The sequence below is a fragment of the Hyperolius riggenbachi genome, chromosome 5, assembly GCF_040937935.1.
Source record: "Hyperolius riggenbachi isolate aHypRig1 chromosome 5, aHypRig1.pri, whole genome shotgun sequence".
In the NCBI taxonomy this organism is placed as follows: Eukaryota; Metazoa; Chordata; class Amphibia; order Anura; family Hyperoliidae; genus Hyperolius; species Hyperolius riggenbachi.
Window position 1 is genome coordinate 57,698,158 of NC_090650.1, and position 25,985 is coordinate 57,724,142.

The window sequence follows — 25,985 nt, forward strand, 5'->3', positions numbered from 1 at the left end:
TCCACTTGTATTAGTTATGCGAATCCGCATGCAGACATTGCATGCGGATTCGCTCTAGTGGAAACGGGCCCTTATGGTTATAATTTGCAAACAGTGAAGCTTACTATATTTTCTACAAGGTACTGTCACTTGCCTGCTTGGAAATTAATGCTTTCAGGTGGAAAAATAAACCTAGATAAACAACCTGGTTATTAATGTTTTGCACATTACATACACATTTATCTCATATCTCATGCCGCCTTTAATTTGGTGTGAAAAGTGTTTATGTTCTAGTTTTATTGACATTGTGTTTCTCACCAGTTCTTCAGAAAATTAGATGTAGGATAGATTGTAATTTTATAGCCCTACCAATATTTTCTGGAGTTTTTGGTTTTTCTTTAGCATACCAGTGGCTGAGGAAAAATCGAATGTTTTATATCTTACAACCAATCAGAAAAGTCAATCAAAATTCTCAAATCGAAGTTTTGTGTGGCCACCTCTTTTAGTTCAGGTCCCTTACAGGACACCTGAAGTAAGAGAGATATCGAGGCTGCCATATTTATTTCCTTTTAAATAATACCAAGTGCTTGGCTATCCTGCTGTTCCTCTGCCTCTAATACAGTACTTTTATCGCCCCTGAACAAGCATGCAGATTAAGTGCTCTGACTGGAGTCTGACTAGATTGGCCTCATGTTTGTTTCAGGTGTGGGATTCAGACACTACTGCAGCCAAAGCAGGAAAGCCAGGCAACTGATATTGTCTCACCTCATGTTCCCTTTAATATTTTGTTGCAATTGTGCCTTTTTACATTTGCCTGGAGTTAATCCTGAAATGTGTGCAGGCTGTGAATTTGTTAAGCTGTGCTATCCTAGTCATATGGGTCTGGTATTTCTGTGTGACCAGCATGTTTTGTTTCACAGGCTGGTGTTATTGTCAGGCTGTGATGTCATCTTAGCTGTCACTGTTAGAGGATGAATGAGGAGATCATGAGGTTGGAAATGGCCCTTCTTGCATTTTGTTACTCTTCCAGATCTTTCTTTTTTTTGGGGGGGGGGGGGGGGGGGGGGGGGACGACTGTCATGGCTGCATTTGTATAATTTTTCTTAAAGGAAACCCATGTTAAAATGGTTTACATATTGGTTTCTGCTGATCCGCTGCCTCTAATACTTAAGTCTGACAAAATTAGCTACATGCTTGTTTCAGGTGTGTGATTCAGATGCTACTGACCAGAAAGATCAGCAGGACAGCCAGGCAACTGGTATTGTTTTTAAAGTAGCACGGTGACGCAGTGGTTAGCACTCTTGCCTTGCATCTCCGGTTTGAATCCCAGCCAGGTCAACATCTGCAAGGAGTTTGTATGTTCTCTCCCTGTATGGACTTCCTCCGGCCACTCCGGTTTCCCCCCCACTTCCCAAAAACTTACAGATAAGTTAATTGCCTTCCCCCTAAAATTGGCCCTAGACTACAATACATACACAATACATATACAGTATAAACATATGACTATGGTAGGGACTAGATTGTGAGCGCCTCCGAGGGACAGTTAGTGACAAGACTATATATACTCTGTACAGCACTGCGGAAGATGTTGGCGCTATATAAATAATAATAATAAAAAAGTAAATAAATATGGCAGCCTCCATATGGCTCTCACCTCGGGTTTCATTCAGGAACAATGGTATGTCCCTAGGTAACCAAGCCAGTCTTCTGACCTCTCAGTAAATCAGGAGAATATTCTAGAAGATGTTCTATTTGTATTCTAACATATGCTCATGTAATCTTAATGACTTTAATTCTGATGCAATTTTATAAAACACTTAGAGGAACAGTAGTGAAAACGACCTAATGAATAAAATTGCTTATTTTTTTTATTTTTTTTTTTACAAAATTAATGTATAGATTACATAGTCAGTGTTTGCCCATTGTAAAATGTTTCCTCTCCCTGATTTACATTCTGAAATGTATTGCTGGGGGCGACATCTTTAGTTCTGCTAGCAGACCTGTGCGGAATGTTTGTTACTGAGGCAGGGGTCACACTTCTTGGATTTCGTGCGTGTTTTCTTCACAGAGAAACTGATTTCAACTGAGGACTCATGTTAATCAATGGACTAGGTCACACTTGATTGCAGATTTTGCGCGCAGGAAAAAAAAAACCTGACATCTTGCACAATTTGTCAGTTTTCTCTATAAATTTATAAATTACATTAGCTGCTGTAAGGCGCAGGGGTGACACTTATCTTTCTGTTTTCTGAAAAGTGTAGACTAACCAGCAAGCTCATTGCTGGGGGCTTTTTGGACCATTGTGGTCCCTTACACACGCCATTCAGTTCTGGGTCACCATGAGCTTGCTGGTTAGTCTGTACCTCTGGGTGTTACAAGCCCTACTCCATAGAGCCACGTTAATCCATGCCATGCACTGATGAGGATGAAACAGTCTGTATGCATGTTGGATTATTATGGCTCTGTACAAATTAACAAGCTGACACATTATTATTATTATTATTTAGTATTTATATTAGCGCCGACATATTACGCAGCGCTGTACAGTGTATATATATATATATATATATATATATATATATATATATCTTGTCACTAACTGTCCCTCAAAGGAGCTCACAATCTAATCCCTACCATTGCCATATGTCTATATTATGAAGTGTAAGTACTGTAGTCTAGGGCCAATTTTAGAAGGGAGCCAATTAACTTATCTGTATGTTTTTGGAATGTGGGAGGAAACTGGAGTGCCCGGTGGAAACCCACGCAGACACGGAGAGAACATACAAACTCTTTGCAAATAGTGCCCTGGCTGGGATTCGAAACAGGGACCCAGCGCTGCAAGGCAAGAGAGCTAACCACTACGCCACCGTGCTGCCCACATCATTGCATTCCAGCGGTTCTGGAGGTGTGTTTAGCTTCTAAGGGCAACAATGGTTAATTTGCATATATTCAGCAGTGATGCATTATGGGAGACATCATATGCTCACTCCAACCTGAATTATTGCAAATACTTTCTGTCTTAAGAAAACAAACTTTAATTTTCTGAAAAGTGTAGAAAACTAAAAGACAAACGTGACCCCTGCCTGAGAGTTCTATGCTCAGAGGGAGATGCTGCTTGCTTGGCAATTGGAAAAAGCTGCTATTTCCCACAGAGCAACTAGGTTCACAGACAGCAAACTGTCAGGACCATGGGCATGACATCACACTGTGGGAGGAGTTTCACCACAATATCAGCCACACAGACACCCCCCCCTCCTGATGATCTGTTTGAGAAAAGGTAAAGATTTCTTGTGGGAAGAGGGCTATCTACTACTGATAGGGATGAAGTTAAATCCTTTGTTAAAGTACCTCTTTTAAGTATTTCAGTAAAGAAAAACTGTAAATGCTCTCTGTCCCTCACACTGTGTCATCGCATACACGAGATGAGGGATGTTCTCTGGGATCACATCATGTTACCATTGTGTCAGACTCAGTCACAGTCATACTCCAGTTACAGCTGTGAAGCAGGGAGAGCCTGGCTGACAGAGCTGTTTCCTGTGCTGTGTGCGGTCGGACTCCGGTTTAAAGGGAATCTAAAGTGAAAGTAAACTTATGAGATAATTAATTGTATGTTTAGTACAGCTAAGAAATAGAACATTAATAGTGAAAAAAAAAATCTTATATTGTTTCCAGTACAGAAAGCGTTAAGAAACTTCACTTGTTATCTATGCGAAAGAGCTTTGCTTAGCCCTCTGACTAATTTAGTCAGAGAGCAATGCTATTTTCTAAAGCACTTATCTCAAACGGACTCTCACTTTTTCTTCTAACCTTCCTGGCGGTATGGACGAGCTCAGCTCGTCCATAACCGGCGAGTCTGATATCTCTGCCCCTGCTGGGCCGATTTACTTCAAATAAACTGCGCCACACGCAACTAGCACTTTGCCAGCTGCGTGTGGCCTTCGATCGCCCTTCTCAGCGAGCCCCCCCCCCCCCCCGCCAGAGCCCTGCGCTGCTTGGACCAAACACTTTCGGACAGCGCAAAGGGCTGGATCTGAGGCGTCTGACGTCAGGATGTCGGCTGACGTCCATGACGTCAGCCCGATCGTCGCCATGGCGACGGGGTAAACCTAACAAGAAATCCCGCTCTCCGCGGGATTTCTTGTTACTTGTGATCGCCGACAGCGATCAGAAGGGCGCACCTTTCAGTTGGCAGCATGAAAAGAAAAAAAAAATAACATGAAAAAAACCCTGCCGCCGCCACCCTGGCAATTTAAATAGAACGCCAGGGTGGTTAAAGGATACCAGAGCCAAAAATCTTCAGAGAAATGGGGGGAGCCGGCATGTATTTTCAGCTGTCCTGATTGCCACCGCTCCGCCGTTCTCCTGTGTCCCCCTCCTTTCTCATGTAAAGCCCTCCCGGCAGCCTCTTCCGGGTCGCCGGATTCTGCTCCGCTGCGCAGGTGCTAGTCTGGCTTGCGTGCAGCGCGCGACCGCGGACAGAAGCGCTCTGCGCATGCACATGAGATAATCGTGACCAGGGATGCTCTGAACTTTGAATATGGATGACATTCGGATAGGGTTATTCGAATTTCATCCTACTAATTACAGCAGCTGTGCGGGTGGCCGAGGGGGGGGGGGGGGGTTAATCTTACCCGTCAGGCATCTTCTTGCTCCGTCCCTTGGTGCCTCCCATGCTGCGTTCCAATCCGGCGTCACGTGATTATACACTTCCTCCTTCAACCTGGAAAAATGTTTTTTATAACCATTTTTCTTTGAATTTTCAAAAAAACAATTTGACTTCACAGTATTCCCCATAACACATGTAGCAATTTTGGTGAGGATAGTGTGTGGGGAGCTTTGCTATTAACCGCTAAAGTTGGCACCAAATTACATGAAATTTCACATATTTATACAAAATTACGGATGGATTGCGCAGAATGAATTGCCTGTCCAAACCATAATTATGTATGGCCGAAATTGTGGAAAAATTAAGTAAAATTTCATGTTCTCATTAACTAGCAGATAACGATCATCACTATTCATGACAGTGGTTGATAAGGAACTCTCTATTCTTTCTGTGCAGCTGGTATCCTGTATTATATCTGAAGCACCATCTACTGTTGTATTATTTTGTTGTTTTAGCATGTTTATGCCGCCACCATCAGCCAAATTCTCTGCTATCTATTTGCAGGAAGTGACTTTTTTCTTGTCAGGTTTAGTTGTGTGAAGTGTGACTGGTAAAAGGTTATGCAGCTTATTACCTGCTGTTCTTGTGTTCCTGTTCCCCTGCAGTCATGCCAGATTTTATTGATGCTGGACAATCAAGCACATATGTGTGCATTTAACTGAGTACGTGAGCGGATAGACATGCCAGTAACGTCCCTGGCCGAGGTCCAGTCACAGCTCCTCAATGGAACATTAGTCTGTGTTTCTCTGATGGCCTCACGCTGAATGATCTCCCTCCTAGGAGCGTTCACAAATGTTACCATTGTACACCCGCTCCGCTGGCTATTGTCAGTCTGTCAGCAGCACCTGTTACCACAACACTTTATTTATTTGCTGAATCATAGAGAAGATGTATTTTATTTTAATATACAGTAGTACAGTAGCTCTGTGTGTAAAACATGTACTGTATACAGCACTTGTAAAAGAGACATATGGCATCAATTCATAAAAGGCTTTGCGGTAACAAAAAAATCTGGGAGGGAATATACCGCATTCGGTATTTTAGACCTTTGTGTGCTAATTCATAAAGATTTTCACAGCTACCTTTGAAGTTTGGTAAATTACTGCAGCCCATTGAGCGGTACGGCAGAAGTGTGGCGTTCTCTCTCTTTTGTTACAAGCTGTAATTACAGTTCCCTGCACAGACTTAGAGACTTCGGTTCCCGGCACAGACTCAGAGAGACTTCGGTTCCCTGCACAGACTCAGAGAGACTTCGGTTCCCTGCACAGACTCAGAGAGACTTCGGTTCCCTGCACAGACTCAGAGAGACTTCGGTTCCCTGCACAGACTCAGAGATACTTCGGTTCCCTTCACAGACTCCGAGAGACTTCGGTTCCCTGCACAGACTTAGAGACTTCGGTTCCCCGCGCAGACTCGGAGAGACTTCGGTTCCCCGCGCAGACTCGGAGAGACTTCGGTTCCCCGCGCAGACTCGGAGAGACTTCGGTTCCCCGCGCAGACTCGGAGAGACTTCGGTTCCCCGCGCAGACTCGGAGAGACTTCGGTTCCCCGCGCAGACTCGGAGAGACTTCGGTTCCCCGCGCAGACTCGGAGAGACTTCGGTTCCCCGCGCAGACTCGGAGAGACTTCGGTTCCCCGCGCCATCAACTACACCATCAACTAACCAATCATTTCTTCCTCTCTATCACGGCCACCAGGAAAATCCAAATTTTCGTTTGACGAAAATTCATTCGGGTGACATTTTTTTCACATTTTTTTCACTCGTTCATAATCGATTGTGTCCACCAATGGAGATTATTTACAACCAATCCGATCAGAATTTCTGATCGCTCGAACGATTTTTCGCTAGAAATTGGACCGTTAGTGGCCAGCTTTACATAACAAATTACAGTACATAACTAAAAAACACAGGAAAAAAATTGTTTAGTAAAATTAGTAACCCCTAAACTTAACCTCCCTCCACCTTGACCTAACCCTCATCCTGCCCCCTTAACCTCAACCCCCTCCTTAACTCCTAACCTTAGCCATAACCCTTAACCATACCCCCAACCCCTAACCTTAACCTCTCCCCCCTCCTTAACTCCTAACCCTCCCCCTCCTTAACCCCTAATCTCCCCCTCCTAACTTTAACCCACCCCCCTCCATAACTCCTAACCGTAGGGGGGGGGGGGGGGGTTAGGGTTACGGTTAGAAGTTACAACGGTTGGGTTAAGAGTTAGGGTTAAGGTTAGGCGTTAACGAGGGGGGCAAGGAGGTTAAGGGTTAGGGTTAAGAAGAGGAAGGGTTAGGGGTAAGGTTAGGAGTTAAGGAGGTGGGAGGTTAAGGTTAGGAGTTGAGGGAGGAGGTGAAGAGTTAGGGTTAAGGAGGGGAGGTTAAGGGGGGAGGTTAAAGGTTAGTTTGAGGAGTGAGGTTAAGGAGGGGACGGGGGGGGGGGGGGGGAGTTAAGGGTTAGGGTCAAGGTTAGGAGTTACGGAGGGGGAAGGTGAATTGTTAAGGTTTGGGGGAGGAGGTTAATGGTTATTAATTTTACAATTTTTTTTTCCTGTTTAGTTATGTACTATAATTTATTATGTAAGTGAATGTGTTCATTCTGCACAGCCACAGCACCTCCATTAAAAGAGATTTCAGGCTGTAATCTGAGACACTAAAGGGCCTGAGCCCACTAACACAGTTGTGCGCAGTTATGTCCGCTTTTCAGCAACACATCAATGTTACCGATGCTGACAAGTGGACTCAACTGCACACAACTGCGTTAGTGGGCTCAGACCCGGGATTGAAACATTGTATACACTTTTCCTGAGTGTGTAATTGCGTTGACAGCATAATACATAAGTACCTATTGTAGAGTATATTGCTATTTTTATTGAGTAGTATATGGTTGATGTTTTATCTTTATTACATCTTTATTTAGCAATTTTTATTATTGATCTTATTCCCTATATATAACTGTTATAATTAACAGTTGGCTTTTGGCTGGATACATTTCAGCAGGAGGTAATTAGGTAAGTAACGAAGGCATGAGAACCATTTTGGAATATTTACTATATGGACACTTTGGAATGGTGTACGTTAAATGCCTGGTACACTCAATGAGATTTTCTGGCAGATTTACAGCCATATCAATTATTTCCAACATGTCCAATCTGATTTCCGATCGATTCTCCATTCACTTCTACGGAAAATCCACTAGAAATCATATTTGACATTTTAGAAATAATCGATCTGACAGTAAATCAGCCAAAAAAAATCTCATCGTGTGTATCAGGCATAAGGGTCTGAGCCCACTAACGCAGTTGTGTCCGCTTTTCAGCAACACATCAATGTTACAGATGATGAAAAGCAGACACAACTGCGTTAGTGGGCTCAGGCCCTTAGGGCCCGTTTCCACTACACGCAGATTGAATGCAGAATGGATGCAGAAAAACTGACTCCAGTGAATGCCTATGGGCCTGTTTCCACTAATCGCGATTTTTCTGATGCAGATTTTCCCATAGGCATTCATTGGAGTCAGTTTTTCTGCATCCAATCTGCATTAGTGGGCATTAGGCCCTTAGGTTTTAGTTGTTTCCCCTTTTTTTTTGGCATAATCTTTGCGTTACATCCTTAACACGTGACTGTAGAGACATTTATGCACTATGTGTTGCCTATCCAGAGCCACTTGGAGAGAGGCTGTATTCAGAAACAAAAACCTTCCTGGAGAATCATGTCCTTCAGCTGCACGCGGTAAGACCATACTTCTGACGCTATTTCTTCTCATGCAGGAGGTGTATATTCTGCCCTCTAGCAGGGAGGACGCTACGTAAGAATATTTGTATGAGAATTCTGTTCACTTTTGGCAGACACGGTAACACCCTAGTTCACGGTTTCAGAATTTTCATCATTGACAAGGCTGGGTGCGCACATAACAGAGCGGGAAAGGGCATATTTTCAGTCATGTGCGGGTTCTCTTTGTGTGCGTTTTTAGTGCGTTTGTGTTTTTTCCCACAAATGCGTTTTTCTAGCGGTTTGCATGCGTTTTTACGCGTTTGTTGTTCGCATATACAAAACGTATGCGTTTTTAATGCATTTTTAGATTTCAATTTATGCAAGTCACTAGGAAGACAACAGGAAGTGTAAATACATCACAAAACAACTTTTTTTTTTTTTTGTAAAAACACATACAAAGTGCAATACATTGCATTCCCATTGACTTTCATTATGTGCGCTTTTGATGCGTTTTTGAATAATATGTCACAAAACCAGCGTTTTTAAAAACGCACGCATATAAAACGCATATGCGGTTTTCCATCCGGACCATAGACTTCCATTAGCGACAAAAAAACAGCCTTTTCCGCAACGCTTTTGTTTCTGCTAAGTGGGCACCTAGCCTCGAGGTGAATTCATTGCACCATTCCTGTATTTGATGCATTTCTTCTAGAGAAATTGCCTTTTGGAAAAGTTAGTCACATGGCCCAGGAGTCTGTGCACAAAATATAGCGCTGCAAGCGAAGTTGGTTTTTCTTCATCATCACCTGAACATACTCACCACCTCCCTCTGCTCCCCGCTGTGCAGCTACAGATGATCACTGAGCTGGAAATAAGTGAGCTGAATTATGAAGATTTGCATGTAGTTTTGAAGGTGGACCAATTGAATACAACCAAAATTGTGAATCACTAGTTGTGATCTGTTCCACACCATATGTATTGCAGAAGGCTGAACTAAGGCTTTCATTTGTTGTTTGTGTAGAGGCCACAGCACAGATGTACAGTAATTACTATGAAACTGAGCTGCGTATAGCCATCAGCAGAACACGATTTGTCCTCACTACTGCATCGGCCACAGAGCTCAAGCTGTTGTCAGCACATTCATAGCGGGCAAATCACATTCTAATTGCTGTGCTTGAATTTATCCCAGCTGTCCTCAGACCAGTTTGTGGTAACAAAGCTCCAGATTTAAGCATCTATCCTTGTTAATATTGCCATATAGTATTATCTATGTATCTTTTTATTTTTGTACTTTTTAAGTTGCCCGTAGCTGAAACCAGTTCTGTTTTTAATAGCTGGCATCTAATTAGCCTGGTGTGGCTGGATAGTGTAATGGGTAAGGCCCCGTTCACACTGCACGCGTTTCCAGCCGCGTTTTGGAAACGCGTGCAGGTGGCCGACACGCACGACATCAGACATTGCATAGAGTGCAATGTCTGATGTTCACACTGCATGCGTTCCGGACCTGTGCGGTCCGGGAACGCATGCTGCACGCATTTTTGTAAAAACGCGTGGCTGTCCCATTCACTTTTCAGTGATGGGATCAGCCACGCAACGCACACAAACGCGGATGGCGTGCGTTCGCATGCGTGGCCATCCGCGTTTGTAATGTGAACGGGGCCTAAGGGATTTGCTTCTAACACAGGAGGTCTGGGTTTGAATATCTGCTCTTCCTGTTCAGTTAATAAGACTCCCTAACACTGCTACTGTCTATAGAGCGCGCCCTAGTGGCAGCTTTCAGTCCACCGTGAGAAAAGGGCAATATAAATATTATTTGTCATGTCTTGTGTGTCAGGCAAAGTCCTGCATGCTCTGTTAACCTTGCAATCTGGAATATGTACATGTCCCATACATCTCTGCACACATTCGGTAGTCTTCTTCAGGCCCCCCCTTCTTCATAAAGCTCAGATGGTGCATGGAGGCAGAACTAGTGATGGCATTTTTTAAAAAGTCGAATTGAACTTTTTGGGTCATTCCCTATGTGGTGGAACAGAACTGTGAAGTGTCATTCATGGATTAAAAACTGCTACAGGAGTTGATAAAAAGAAAGACTGGTGCTTTTATTTTATAACTAAAACTTTCCTGGCTGTGATATGAAGGAATCACCATGTAGTAAAAAGTGGGTAAAGTCCTATGCAGTAAGGTTCACCTGGTATAGCTCCATTGTGCTCAGAGCTGTGGTACTGCTTTCTTTCTAGTGCTACCTATAGTTTTTTCTACTGGCCTTTGGGCCACATCTCACTGTCCCCGAAATGATGGATTCTCAGCTTTCTAGTACTCCCAAGATTAGCAAAGTAAAGTGAGATCTTTTTTTCTTTCCTCCAATAGACCAGCCTTGCAGAGAATTCTGCCAGGGGCTCTATGGCGATTGCAAATAGTTGAGGGTGAGAGAGGACACCCTTGTCTAGTGTGCTCTCGGCTTTCCAGTCTTCCCCTCCATAGTGTGGCTCACACACTGTAGTGTGTCCCCCAGTGTTGAATGGCTTATTAACTTTTTTCAACTCAGTCCTCAAAGCCCACCAACAGTACATGTTTTGCAGAAAGCCACAAACATTCACAGGTGCGGTAATCAGTGTCTCAGCAGAGCTCATTAACTCCCTCTGAGGATTATCCACAAAACATGCACTGTTGGGGGGTACTTAACCGGTTCCGTACCAGCAGTCTCTGGCCCCAGTACGAATCTCCGTGCAGTCCAGCGTCTCTCAACGGTAACGCCGCTTTGCTGATCACCGCAGGTCCCGCTCTCTGCAGTCTCTCTATGATGGCAGAGCTCTGTGCGCCAGTCAGGAGCCGCTTTCATCATCTTCTGACGCTGTCCATTAATGTAAGCCAATGGGGTTAGCTTACAGTGATGACCGGGTCAGAAGCCAAAAAAATTGGCTCCTGACCGACTCATAGGGCTCTGCCATCATGTAGAAGGCAGGGAGAGTGGGTTGCAGCGGGGACAGAGCATCGCAAGTGACAGGACTGCACAGCGACCATTGTTGAAATTTACGTCCTGTTAGATCCACGCAGCCACATGCGGGACGTAGATTTTAACTGCAACGGTCTGGAAGCATTTAATGTCTGATTTGAAAACCCTGAACTACACAATAGGACCACACATGACTGACTACAGATGGTCTGTGAGATGCAAGTTTAATGCAAACTGTATGCAGCTTGGGATTGTACTAAACAGATTCACTTCCTGACAGTTTTGTTTGGCCCAATTCCAAGATGCATACAGTTTTCTTTAAATATGGGCAGCAGGGCACTATCTACAAGGAGTTTGTATGTTCTCCCCGTGTCTGTGTGGGTTTTCTCCGGGCACTCCGGCTTCCTCCGACATCCCAAAAACCTACAGATAAGTTAATTGGCTTCCTCCTAAATTGGCCCTAGACTACGATACACACTCTACACGATACATACATAAACATATGACTATGGTAGGGATTAGAATGTTAGCCCCTCTGAGGGACAGTTAAGGGAAAAGACAATATACTCTGTACAGCGCTGCAGAAGATGTTGGTGATCTGGTCTGAAAGTCAGCAATTCTACTTTTGCTCTAAAAGATTCCTCACAGCTTTAACGCTACTATCCCAGAAATGTTTCTTTTTAGCAGAACATCACTGAAATGGTTAAACAAAAGCACTTTGTCCTGCTCTTCAGCTTTAATCCGCATCCAAACTGGAGATAACAGTATCTTTGTTTACATTCCAGTGTTGATACATTTGTCTGTAACAAGTAAAAATCACTTTCTGAGAAGCTGTCTCTGCTTTAGACACACACACAGATCAGAATAGCTCGTTAGAAGATGTTAATATATAATAAAAAGCAGTTAAAATAAAATGCAATGGAAGCTTTCAGGGCAAGAAAAACTACACTTTGGAAACTTGTAATTTGTAGACAGACCATGTTACTTGTGCACAAAAGCAAACATGATAACTGTATGAGTAATAAAAAGTAGAAAAACACATTTTTATTAAATGTTATGTCAGAGTTTCAGACCACTTTAATAAATATGCAAGCAGGAATTCTTAGCATCTCATTGACCATCTGCACTGCTGACATATTGGTAAGGGGGCTACACTGAGACAGTAAAAAGAGATTTGGGGGCTGCACAATAATGATTTGGGGCACTGCCTGTGACCCCTGACAGAATGTTGAGGGCCACATTGTTACTACTGAGAGGTTACATTTACTGTACTTACTTTTGCCCAGCTATCAGTTGAGACTTCAGCACCTCCAGCTGCGTACCTCTGCAAAACCTGTTCGGCCTCTTGCACACTGCAATCGATTCCGATTCAGATTCCGCTTTTTAATCAGTTTTTACATCCGATTCAGATTCCGATTTGCAGTGTGCAGGGAGCAAACTGCAAATCGGAATCGGATGTAAAAACCGATTAAAAAGCGGAATCTGAATCGGAATCGCTTGCAGTGTGCAAGAGGCCCAAGAGCTCTTTTACACACATGGTTAAACGGCGTGTTAAATGGGCCATTTAGCCACCCGATTGTTGGGGTTAAGCACCTCCCGGTTGCAAAATAATGCAACTGAATGGGAGCATAGCAGCGGCTGACACACTGGCTCATATGCAATCAACTTTTTTACCTGAGTTTTCTCCTAAGTGATATTTCCTGACTTGTCGATTAAATTCCTTTGATATCACCATCAAGCAAAAAAAAAATACTCAAAATAATATTGATAGTACTTTTCCACCTACTGTTTGGTACTTTTTCCATTGCAAAGTGCAGAAAAGTTGTTCTAAATGGAAGATGAAACATGATCTCCTAGAAGAAAGCTCAAGAGAAAAAGATAATTGCTTATGGCCCACGATGTGGTCACCGACTCCAGGTACCCAAAAATTGCTCCGACTCCTTAGTCTAATACTTACCAGGGCTGTGGAGTTGGTACATTCAACGACTTATTCAACCACTGACTATGACTCCAGGTACCCAGAATTGCTCCGACTCCACAGCCCTGCATGTAGTGTTCAGGGGTGGCTGCCACCCACGCAGATGCACATGCAAGAGATTGCTGCAACTGCTGGATGCTTGCAGATTGCTGCAACTGCTGTGTGCTTGCAGATTGCTACAAGTGCTCTGCACATAAGTCAGATTGGCTGACAAGCAGTGTACCTCTATGAGCCGTTCATGTGAAAGAGCCCTTAGGGCCCTTTTCCACCAGCGCGTTTGCGCTGGCTGAATCGCAAAGTCGCAAACCGCTAGCGATTTTACAATCGCTACGGTTTGCTTTTTAACATAGGAATCGCGGTAGGTCATTTCCACTACCACGATTCGTTTTTTACCCGAACGCGCGGCGGAGCGATATTTGCCGCGATTTTGCTATGCAGTGCATAGCATAGCAAAATCGCGGCCGCAAAACGTTGGTGAATCACCGGTTTTGCGATTCAGCAATCGCTAGCGTTCAGCGTGAACGCTAGCGACTGCAGGTGGAAAAGGGCCCTAAGTGACATTACAGGAACATGCAATCACTCCCTATACTATATGAGAAGACATGCCAACCACCTCACATTACCTCACGTTGTAATGATTGTAATGACCTCCACATTGGCCAGAAAGTTACAGTGACCTTGAGTTAAAAGAAAACTGAGCTGCATTTTACCTGAAAATACAGTGACCTCACACTTGTTCTGTAGTCTCTAATAATGACCATTTACATTATTTTGTGCGGCCTGAAAACAATGATGTCTATCCTCATAGGGATATTCCCACACTGTTCAGCCAATCACAGCGCATATACTTTATACTATAGTTGTCTGAAGGTAAATCATTTCTCCATGTTTCACCATATTTAATGTGGACCTGAACTCTTGCACGGGACAGAAGGAAAACCTAGAGAAATGCACCCTGTATGTATTTAGAGAGTTTAGCCTAATTCCCCCTTATCTATGACTAAGCACAAGTTGTAATTTGATCCCTTGGCTGTGTCAGCTGACTGCTACGGCAGTGAGGTAATTGGCAAACACAGGCTGTTAACCCCATGTCTGCTTCCATGAAAGCGGGAAGTAGAAACACTGCAGATTTATTGTAGGGTTTTTATCAGCTGTAACAAATACATGTTTTTCTTTAAAGGTTATTTATCCCATTGCTTATCTTTTAGAGCAGAGAGGAAGCTCTGAGTTCAGGTCCACTTTAACACAGGACTCCACTTACAAACAAATTCAATGAACAATCTCCAGAAACAGAAACCGTTTGTAAGTAGGGGACCCACGTGCTGAATAATACATTGTTAGGAGTATACTTCTCCTTTAACAAGCGTTCTCACTGGCTCTTCCTCACCAGCTGTTTGGCTTGTGTTTCATAGAAAGTGTTGGATTCTGCAGAGCAAGTTCTGGTTGTATATCACGCCTTCTGGGAAGAATACAGCCGAGGAGCCGACTACATGGACTCTTTGTACAGGTAACTGCTTCATCACTCTCTGGGGTCCACTGGCATCTTTCTGAACCTTGGTAGGAGAGATATCTTTGGAGTAGTGCACTCTAAAGGGCACATTTACACTAGCGCGATTTGCAGGCGTTCACCGCGGATTGCCGGGGATCGCTAGCGCTTTTTAAAAAGCACTAGTGTTACTAAAAGTATATGGCAGTGATCTCACTGCCGCAGTCACCGATGATTCGCAGCAAATTTTTTCTTGCTTTTGGAGCAATTTCAGTGTTAAAAAAATGAATAACGCAATTGCTTAAATATCACGAAAATGTACAATGAAAAATAGGTGCAAATTGTGAAAAAAAATCACCGCCCCAAAATGTTAGCGTTAAAAAACCATTGTCTGTTTTTAACGTCGACAATAATGCCAGAATCAATGGAAATTGTGCATTATCTCTTCCTGATACTAACATTTCCAGCTCCTATAACGAGATTGTGCCTTCCACTGACTTGATACTAAAATCTTGTACTCCTCTGTAAAATCATATGCTAGGATTTCAATGTTGCAGAAATAGGCACTCTACGAGTCTGAAGCCTAAAAAAGCAACAGATACTCACCTAAGGAGAGGGAAGGCTCTGGGTCCTCCTGCAGTCCCCGGGTTGCAACACTGTCTCCCCTGTTAGTAGTCTCCGGCCAATGGGTCGGAGACTGCTTTCCTCCTGCTGTAGGAGGCTTCGGCAGTCTTTGGAAGACCAAGTGCTCCAGAAGACTCTTCATTCCGAGCACATGCGCTAGCTCGCTTATTAAACTTACGCAGCATGGATCGGCCTGTCCACGGGAGCACTCAGGCTTCTCAAGCCTCCCGTAGCGGAAGAGAGAGCAGTCTGCGACCCATCGGCCAGAGACTTAACGTGTAGACAGTGGTGGAACGCAGGGACCATAGTTCGTTAAACTTGTAGCTGCATTTTAACACACGCCTCGTCATAGACTTACACGCCTTCCAGTCCACAGCACATGACCGCCGAGCCACACGGGAACGTAGGTTTGCCTTTGCGTCGGGGAAAGCGTGACTTTTGTTGCGCCGCATTGGTATGAAATAGAGTAATATTGTCCTGTGGTGGGGTGCATTAAAAATGTAGCACTGCCCCAGTGTGAAAGTGCCCTAAATGTCTTGTATGAGGGAGGCATGGTCTAGATTGTTAATTGATTTTCCTCCAGCTAGGCCTAGAAGAGTGTCGCCCAGACTGTCACTTGCCTTTCCTCCATTTACTAAATCTCTATGTGGGGGTGTGGCCTAGACTGCCACTTGCCTTTCCTTCAGTTACTAAGTTCCTATAAGTGTGTGTGTGACCCAGGCTGCCACATTCTCCAATGTTCTATAAGAGGGTCTGGAATACTAGGCTCCACTTCCTTCCTTCATGAAACTCTGAATTTTTGATGCACTGATTGTAGCACAAATTACCTCTCCTCTCCAACGTGACCCTGACTCTTGTCTTACAAGCCTGTTTTAGGAGCAGTTAGTCTAAAGGTCAAATAAATATATCACTCAGAGATCAATGTTGCTGTATCAAAACTTAATGAATTGCATAATTACACATCAATACATACAAGTACAACCATTGGTAATATAAGAGGGTAATATAAGAGTGAACAGAGGCGCCAGCAGGATAAAAGGTACTAAAAAGTGTAAAATTCCTCAGGAGGTGGTGGTGGACTCACCTCCTTAATCCATTCAGGTTCCGTCGTTTTCACGTGAGAAATGTTCACCTCCCATTCATTAGCCTATAACTTTATCACTACTTATCACAATGCACTGATCTATATATTGTTTTTTCCGCCACCAATTAGGCTTTCTTTAGGGGGTACATTTTGCTAAGAGCCACTTTACTGTAAATGCATTTTAACAGGAAGAATAAGAAAAAACGGAAAAAAATCATTTTCTCAGTTTTCAGCCATTATAGTTTTAAAATAATACATGCCTCCATAATTAAAACTCACGTATTGTATTTGCTCATATGTCCCGGTTATAACACTGTTAAAATTATGTCCCTATCACAATGTATGGCGACAATATTTTATTTGGAAATAAAGGTGCATTTTTTCCATTTTGCATCTATCACTATTTACAAGTTTAAAATAAAAAAAATATAGAAATATTTCATCATTTAAAAAGTTTAGACCCTTAGGTAAATATTTACATGTTTTTTGTTTTTTTTTAATTGTAATGGGTTTTTTTTTATTGTAAACATTTTATTTGGGTAGTTTTGGGAGGGTGGGAGGTAAACAATAGATTTATAATGTAAATGTGTGTAAATTTTTTTTTTTTTTACAGGTGTAGTATTACTTTTTGAGTATGTTTACATGACGTCACTCTAAGCGTAACATATGCTTACAGTGACGCATCGGGAAGGGAACGGCCAGAAAAGGCGCAGCTTCTGAGAGAAGCTGTCGCTTTTTCAGCGGGGGAGAGGAATCAATGATCGGGCACCGTAGCCCGATACATTGATTCCCTGGCTACCGAATCCGCGGCCGGGAGTGCGCGTGCACGCGCGGTAGCGCGCATGGTTCCTGGACGTAGAAACTATGTCCAGGAACCAAAATAGGTTAAAGTAGACAAGATACTGTCAGCTTTTTAACAGGTCTGTTTATATACTCCAGACAACCGTGCAACGCGTTTCACAGGTATATTCCTGCTTCCTCAGGCAATAACAAATAGGAGTACACGCAGTACAGTCTCAAGATCACGATAAGCGACTCTGTTCCAACCATTATCCCTAAGTATAATCCCCACGTAACCTTTATACCCAAGACCATAGTTAAAACAGGAGATTGCCCCAACTTTGCACCCTTTTAGACCCTAAAACCAGGAAAAAAATCATGCTGCCTGAGAGATCTGCAGCAGCCCAGCATTACCTACCTCACCTCCCTGGGATCCAGTTTGGCACTTCTCCCTCCAGCCTCCGGGTGGCGCTGTAACCATGTAGTGAGATCACTGTCTGTCGTCATGATGACAAACGGCGATGTCAACAGAGGGATCTAGAGCCTCCGAGGACAAGAAGGAGACAGGCCACCGACATCTGGATCCCAAGGGAGGTACAATTGTTAATCTTCATGATTTTCCTGTATAGATCGTTGGTTGTTATGAAAAAAAATGTCAGTTAAATATATCATATAGGAGACACACACAGTGATATTTGAGAAGTGAAATGAAGTTTATTGGATTTACAGAAAGTGCAATAATTGTTTAAACAAAATTAGGCAGGCGCATAAATTTGGGCACCACAAAAAAGAAATGAAATCAATAATTAGTAGATCCTCCTTTTGCAGAAATTACAGCCTCTAAACGCTTCCTGTAGGTTCCAATAAGAGTCTGGATTCTGGTTGAAGGTATTTTGGACCATTCCTCTTTACAAAACATCTCTAGTTCATTCAGGTTTGATGGCTTCCGAGCATGGACAGCTCTCTTTAACTCACGCCACAGATTTTCAATTATACTCAGGTCTGGGGACTGAGATGGCCTTTCCTGAATGTTGTACTTGTTCCTCTGAATGAATGCCTTAGTGGATTTTGAGCAGTGTTTAGGGTCATTGTGTCACTGATTCCTGGACATTGGTCTCCAAAATCTGCTGATACTGAGTGGAATCCATGCATCCCTCAACTTTGACAAGATTCCCAGTCCCTGCACTGGCCACACAGCCCCACAGAATGATGGAACCACCACCATATTCTACTGTAGGTAGCAGGTGTTTTTCTTGAAATGTTGTGTTCTTTTGCCTCCATGCATAACGCCCATTGTTTTGCCCAAATAACTCAATTTTAGTTTAAGCAGTCCACAGCACCTTACTCCAAAATGAAGCTGGCTTGTCCAAATGTGCTTTTAGCATACCTCAAGCTGCTCAGTTTGTGCTGTGGGCGGATAAAAGGCTTCCTCTGCATACAGCATCTCCTTGTGTAAAGTGCGTTGAATGGTTGAACGATGCACAGTAACTCCATCTGCAGCAAGATGATGATGTAGGTCTTTGGTGCTGGTCTGTGGGTTCACTCTTACTGTTCTCACCGTTCGTCGCTTCTGTTTATCTGAGGTTTTTCTTGGTCTGCCACTACGAGCCTTAACTTGAACTGAGCCTGTGGTCTTCCATTTCCTCAATATGTTCCTAACTGTGGAAACAGACAGCTGAAATCTCTGAGACAGCTTTCTGTATCCTTCCCCTAAACCATGATGGTGAACAATCTTAAATACTCTTTCTTATAATTGGATTCACCTGTGTATGTAGGTCAGGGATCATGGAGCTTACCAAGCCAATTTGAGTTCCAATAATTAGTTCTAAAGGTTTTGAAATCAATAAAATGACAACAGTGCCCAAATTTATGCACCTGCCTAATTTTATTTAACCAATTAATGAGAACTTACTGTAAATGCAATAAGCTTCATTTCACTTCTCAAATATCACTGTGTGTGTCTCCTGACATTTGTTATCATAACAACCAACGATTTATACAGGAAAATCATGACAATTAACAAAGTTGCCCAAAGTTTTGCATCCCACTGTAAGTAAAAATGCCTGCTGCACTCTGCCTAGTGGCTGCTACGAGTCAGGCTTGGCATTACCGCCCTGAGCTGTTGTTTTCTGTCCCGAGCCTGACTCGGGGTTACTTCCATGGAAGGTTAAATGCTTGAACTGTTAAAATTCTGCATCAGTGAGAGCAGTTGAATTCAAGCAGCTCTCTGTACATCTGTTTCCCAGTGCCTGTTGTCTCCATGTCTTCACCTGTCCGCACACACACACCCTCTGGCCCAGCAGTTGTTTCCACCGTACATCAGAGTGCCTGTCTGGCAGCATTAGGTCCGTGTTAGTAATGAGCAGCAGCTGCTTGGAGGTTTGCAGTGAAGCACATTCTCATTGTTAATATTGATTCCACAACCTCCGCAGGTATCTCAACACACAGTTCATTAAAAAGAACAAGCTGACAGAAGCCGACCTGCAGTATGGCTACGGGGGCGTAGATATAAGTGAGCCGCTGATGGAGATAGGAGAAGTAAGTGTTTCATATTTGTAGCCCTAATGAGTAATAATTGTTCTGTATTGTGATGTCATGCTGCACATTAAGAAAACCTGTAAGGGACTGGGTGTGAATTGACCATGCTTGCAGTAGCATTGCTAGATTGGTGGGTTTACCCCCGAACCCAACCCTACCCCCTATACCAGAACGGGATTCCCTGCAAGGTAAAAGCGCCGGCGGCGATCGGAGGGGGGAAGCATGTAGCTAGCGCTAGGCTAGCTGCATGCTTTAAAAAAAAATTGGAAAAAAAAGTGCTGCGCTCCCCCCTGGCAGATTTATTGTATCGCCAGGGAGGTTAAAGGGAACCTGAAGCGAGAGGTATATGGAGGCTGCCATATTTATTTCCTTTCAAACAATACTAGATTCTTGGCTGCCCTGCTGATCTCTTTGGCTTCAGTAGTGTCTGAATCGCACACCTAAAACAAGCATGCAGAAAGTCTTTTCAGATTTTTGTTTAAAACACCTGATCTGCATGCTTGTTCAGCCCCGCTTCACACTGACAGACACAGACACAGAACATTTATATTGGCTTTTCTCCTGGCGGACTCAAAGCACCAGAGCTGCAGCCACTAGGGCGCGCTCTATAGACAGTAGCAGTGTTAGGTAACCTTGCCCAAGGATCCTTACCAAATAGGTGCTAACTTACTGAACAGGAAGAGCTGAACCCTGGTCTCCTATGTCAGAGGCAAAGCCCTTAACCACTTAACAACCTCTGACACGCTTATCTACGCCCCTTTAAACTTCACCTGAGTCACAGGGGCGTAGATAGGCAACTCCTGTTTATTTTGCTGCTGTGCGCGATCGCCACCGCGTGCACGCGGATGTACATACGCGTCGGGCACCCGCTGGTCCGTGATTGGCTGATGTGAACATGTGTTCACAAAGCCAATGACGGTGCTCATTCATGCAGAATGTGTGTAAACATTGCATCAGTCTCTATGCTGTTACAGTTACTGAGATCACTCGTGAGAGGATCTCGGATAACTAACACAGCATTGGTGACTGATCAGCATCAGTGAGGTTTTTTTAAAATAAATTATACCCCCATTAAGCCCATTAACCCTTGCCTCCCTTAAATGTGAAAATTGCTGTGGTTTTTAGGTGAAAACCCCTGTGGTAGAGAAGTGGTTAAAGCAGGGGTCTCAAACTCAATTTACCTGGGGGCCGCAAGAGGCAAAGTCAGGATGAGGCTGGGCCGCATAAGGAATTTCACAATCGCGGTGCATCGCCGCCTCTGCCCGCCCCTCTCACTCTTCCTTTACAGAGAGGCGATTTTGACGTTAGGAGGGGCAGAACTGAAGCTGAAAGCTCTGCCCCTTCCAGGAAATGCCGGACAGATTGCCCCCCGGGCGGTTTGGGGGCTCTGCAGCCCTTGTTTAGCGGCGGGGATGCGGCGGATTACTTGGGAGCACTGAAGCGAACTATAAGGAAGCTTTTGCCGGCGAGGGCCACAAAATATTGTGTCGAGGGCCGCAAATGGCCCGCGGGCCGCGAGTTTGAGACCCCTGCCTTAAAGGGAACCTAAACTTAGGATATGGATTTTTCCTTTTAAAATAATAACAGTTGCCTGCCTCTCCTGCTGATCCTGTGTGTCTAATACTTTTAACCACAGCCCCTCAACAAGCATGCAGATCAGGTGCTCTGAAGTCAGACTGGATTAGCTGCATGCTTGTTTCAGGTGTGTGATTCAGCCACTACTGTAGCCAGAGATCAGCAGGACTGCCAGGCAACTGGTATTGTTTAAAAGGAAACATTCATATCTCTCTCAGTTAAGGCTCCCTTTAACCATTACACTGTCCAGCCACTACTGCAGATTGGTGGTAGTACACGGTATTCCCCATCTGGCAGCCGGCCAAGTAGGAAGTGATGCTCACTTCCTTTGGCTGAAGTGATTATGAAGGTGTTGCTAAAATACACTTCTGCGCAGGCGCAACGCGTAAAACTTGCAGCGGGCATTTAAAAAAAACCGCGTCACCATAGATTTACATGACTTACATCGCGCTGCACCGTGTCGGTTTGAAAGTCGCCAAAGACTAACATTGCCCTAGCGGCGGGCTGCGGAAAAATGCTGCGCCGCACCAGTGTGAGGGGGATCAGCAGGACAGCCAGGAAACGAATTTTAAACCATACCAAATAAATACGTCAGCATCAATATCCATCCCTCTCACTCCAGGTTCCCTTTAAAGAATGTTATTTTACATGCTTTTTTTGCATACATATAGGCAAGCTGAAATACAACATGTGATTAATCCCTGCAGTATAGAGATCTGAACTGAAAGGCTTGCCCTCTTCTCATCAATAGTAGAGTTTCACCTCTAGAATTTGACTTGCGAGGCACTTAAAAGGAACCTGAAGCGACAAGTATATGGAGGCTGCCATACTTATTTCCTTTTAACCTCCTGAGGACTGCAGGGCTAAACCCCTTTAGTATCCAGGCCATTTTTAGTCAAATTGGGCACTGCAGCTTTAAGGCCAAGCTGCAGGGAAGCACAACATAGCACACAAGTGATCCCCCCCCCCCTTTTCTCCCCACCTTCAGAGCTCTCTGTTGGTGGGGTCTAATCGCTCCCCCCATGTTTTTTTTTTTTTTCTTTATAAATATTAGTGTTGCTTTTTAAAAAAAAACAAAAAACCCTGTTTCTTTAAATACCATCCCTCCCTCCCCCCAGCCAGCCAATCATAGCGCTCAGCTCTCATAGGCTTCACCCTATGAGAGCCGATTGCTCTCTTGTCCGCCAGGGGAACAGCCGTGTCACACGGCTGTCCCCAGTGCAGTGCTGCTGCTGATCGCAGCGCTGCACCATGTAAATAGATGGCGAGCACGCCGTCTAACAGTCTCCCGAGCGGCTATAGGCCTGGCAGCCCTGCTGATATATTTGGCTACAGTAGTGTCTGAATCACGGCAGAAACAAGCATGCAGCTAATCTTGTCAGATATGACAATAATGTCAGAAATTCAGATCTGCTGCATACTTGTTCAGGGTCTATGGCTAACAGTATTAGAGGCAGAGGATCAGTGGGGCTGCCAGGCAACTGGTATTGCTTAAAAGGAAATAAACATGGCAGCCTCCATATAATTCTAGCTTCAGGTTCCCTATAAGTGGAGAGGAGACATTTCATATCTGGAAATGCAGCTGTTCATAGCTCTACAGTTTAGATGATGCTGTTTCATATTTTGCAGTTAGCACTTGATTTATGGAGGAAGTTAATGATTGAGCCACTACAAGGCACCCTCCTTAGAATGCTTCTCAAAGAGATTAAAAGGTAAGTACTTTTTTAATAAGCTATTTTGTGTTTGTTTGTTTTTTTGTCCAAAGCTTTAGGGCTCGTTTCCACTACAAGCATGCAAATTCGTATGCTATTTTCCAAGTGTATGCGAATTTGCTTGCGTTTGTGGCTGTTTTTTTAATGCGAATTTCGCATGCGTAAGCAAATACTTTTTTTTTTTTTAATTCTCCTGTCATTCATCACTATTGACAACGCACAAAATTCTTAGGTGAAAACGCGTAGAAAAAAAAACCAGCGAAAACACATAAACTACGCAGAAATTGTTACAGAGGGAGACTACACTACAACTCAAACAAGGTTACATAGTTATTTGAAATAAGACATACGTCCATCGAGTTCAACCAGGTTGCTTTTTAATAGATGCTAAAGGATCCTTTGTACTTACTGCTCCTGGCACAGTAATGGCTGCTAATCAGGGGCTGTTACTGCTGCTGGCACAGTAATGGCTGCTAATCAGTGGCTGTTACTGCTCCTGGCACAGTAATGGCTGCTCATCAGTGGCTGTTACTGCTCCTGGCACAGTAATGGCTGCTCATCAGTGGCTGTTACTGCTCCTGGCACAGTAATGGCTGCTAATCAGTGGCTGTTACTGCTCCTGGCACAGTAATGGCTGCTTATCAGTGGCTGTTACTGCTCCTGGCACAGTAATGGCTGCTCATCAGAGGCTGTTACTGCTCCTGGCACAGTAATGGCTGCTAATCAGTGACTGTTACAGCTCCTGGCACAGTAATGGCTGCTAATCAGTGGCTGTTACTGCTCCTGGCACAGTAATGGCTGCTAATCAGTGGCTGTTACTGCTCCTGGCACAGTAATGGCTGCTAATCAGTGGCTGTTACTGCTCCTGGCACAGTAATGGCTGCTAATCAGTGGCTGTTACTGCTCCTGGCACAGTAATGGCTGCTCATCAGAGGCTGTTACTGCTGCTCTTTAGCTCAACAACTGTTTCAAGACCACAGAAGGCCAACTTTCTAATGTTTAAGTAATGTTAAACCAGGTAAGCATACACCTGCAAATGAAGTGTAGAAATATATACATCAAACCCCCAATCTGTCCCTCCGATATTCAAAAAGTAATAAATTTAGCTCCTTAGCTAGCCGGTGGCGTAGCTAAGGAGCTGTGGGCTCCGATGCAAGTTTTACAATGGGCCCCCCAAGCACTCTATACATAACAATTGATATGGCACACCAAAACCTGCCAATGGCAACCACAGTGTCAGAGGTGCAAGAAGGTGATGGGGAACAGTTTGTTAATGATTACCACTATTCAAAGCATCTATAGAAGTGATTATTATGAGCACAGGACCAATAGAGAGCTAATACTGCAGTTGAGGAAGGGCCCCAATGCAGTTGCAACCTCTGCAACCCCTATTGCTACGCCCCTGAATCTAGCAATGCCAGCAAAACTAATATGCTGAGCAGAGCTGCCGGCATTATATGTCCCTCTAACATACAGGCACTCCCTTGTTCAGTCTCCTGCGGCTGTAGTTACAATAGGACTACAAAAACATGGCCGCCGAAGTCCGCGTTTGTTCGCATGTTTTTCACTTCTGCGTGCATAACCTAAATATATGCTCTTTATCTCTGTCTTTTTTTTCCGTTTGTAGTGATCGATGTGGGGAAAACCCAAATCAAAAAGTAATCCACGGGGTTATCGACTCCTTTGTTCATGTTGAACAGTATAAGAAAAAATTTCCCTTAAAGGTATGTTATGTCTGTATAAATGACCTGCCTTCAATTCATACATCATATAGATATAGGCAAATTATTGCACTGATCCCTTTTAAATTGCGTAGAAAACCTAAAATCGGAGCAGGGGAATGTTGACACCTGATCCCAATCACCTGGGCCCACGTGTAGTTCACTCTTTCTCCTGAGTTTTCTCCTAGGAGAGAATTTTTCACCTTCTCTTTAAAATAACTTTTCAGCACTCTGCAATTGCAAAAGTTTTAAAAAGTAGGTGAAATAGTACTGTCAAAATTGCTGGTGGTTTAACCCCTTCCCGACCACCTAACGCCGATCAACGTCAAGTTCTGCTGGCAGAGATGTGCCGGAGTTACAGGCTGTAGAAAAAGAAAAACCCGGCTGCAATCAGTTGTACAGCGCTGTGATCTAGTGCAGCGCTGTACAGGGGACAGCTCTGTCACTAAGACATTCAAAAGCGACCCCTCTCATAGGCTAATGCCTATGAAAGGCAATCACAATGATTGGATCTCGGGGAAAGGGAGACAGGAATAAATTAAAATACACAATAAAATTAATAATAATAAAAAAATCTCAGCCGCAATCAGATGCCACCAACAGAAAGCTCAAGAGAAAGCACAATTCATTTGTGTGCTAAGTTGTATGGCCCTGCATCAAACTGTCAAAGCTGCAGTGTACTGAATTGTAAAAAATAGCCTGGTCACTAGGGAGGGTGTAAGCCTGTGGTCCTCAAGTAATTAAATGGCATTTTATGGAAATTTCACCTAGGAGAAAACTTAGGAGAAAGGGTGAATTGCGTATGGGCCTAGATGCCTTAAAGTTCTGTTCTGTGGAGTTGCTCAAAGGACAAAATCCGCTACTTACCTGGGGCTTCTATCAGCCCCCTGCAGCTGTAATGTCCTGTCCTCCAATGCTCTGTTCCCCACCGCCGATCCAGGTCTAATATTTGTCTAAATAGATGAATAGTGCTCGCTCCCGCGCGCGTCATCAGAAGCTTACAGCGGCAGAACGAAGTTTTCTTGTACTGTGCCTGCGCAGTAAGCTCGCGATGACGCACGTGAGAGCGAGCATTATTCATCTATTTAGACGAATATTAGACCAGGACCGGCGGTGGGGAACACAGAATATCAGAGGAGGACGCCGCGGGACATTACAGCTGCAGGGGGCCGTTAGAAGCCCCA

At 44.0% G+C, this 25,985-nt stretch overlaps 1 protein-coding gene across 2 annotated transcripts in view; it reads left to right on the forward strand.

The window, feature by feature from the left end:
- The window catches only part of CUL2 (cullin 2), a 123,045-nt gene that overhangs the window by 43,061 nt on the left and 53,999 nt on the right, over nucleotides 1-25,985 (forward strand). For both annotated transcript variants that reach the window (XM_068238600.1, XM_068238599.1), the window contains exons 4-8: nucleotides 8,266-8,368; nucleotides 14,694-14,788; nucleotides 19,688-19,793; nucleotides 22,998-23,080; nucleotides 24,708-24,804. In XM_068238600.1, coding sequence (XP_068094701.1) covers nucleotides 8,266-8,368; nucleotides 14,694-14,788; nucleotides 19,688-19,793; nucleotides 22,998-23,080; nucleotides 24,708-24,804 — 484 coding nt within the window. The remainder of the gene's footprint in view (nucleotides 1-8,265; nucleotides 8,369-14,693; nucleotides 14,789-19,687; nucleotides 19,794-22,997; nucleotides 23,081-24,707; nucleotides 24,805-25,985) is intronic.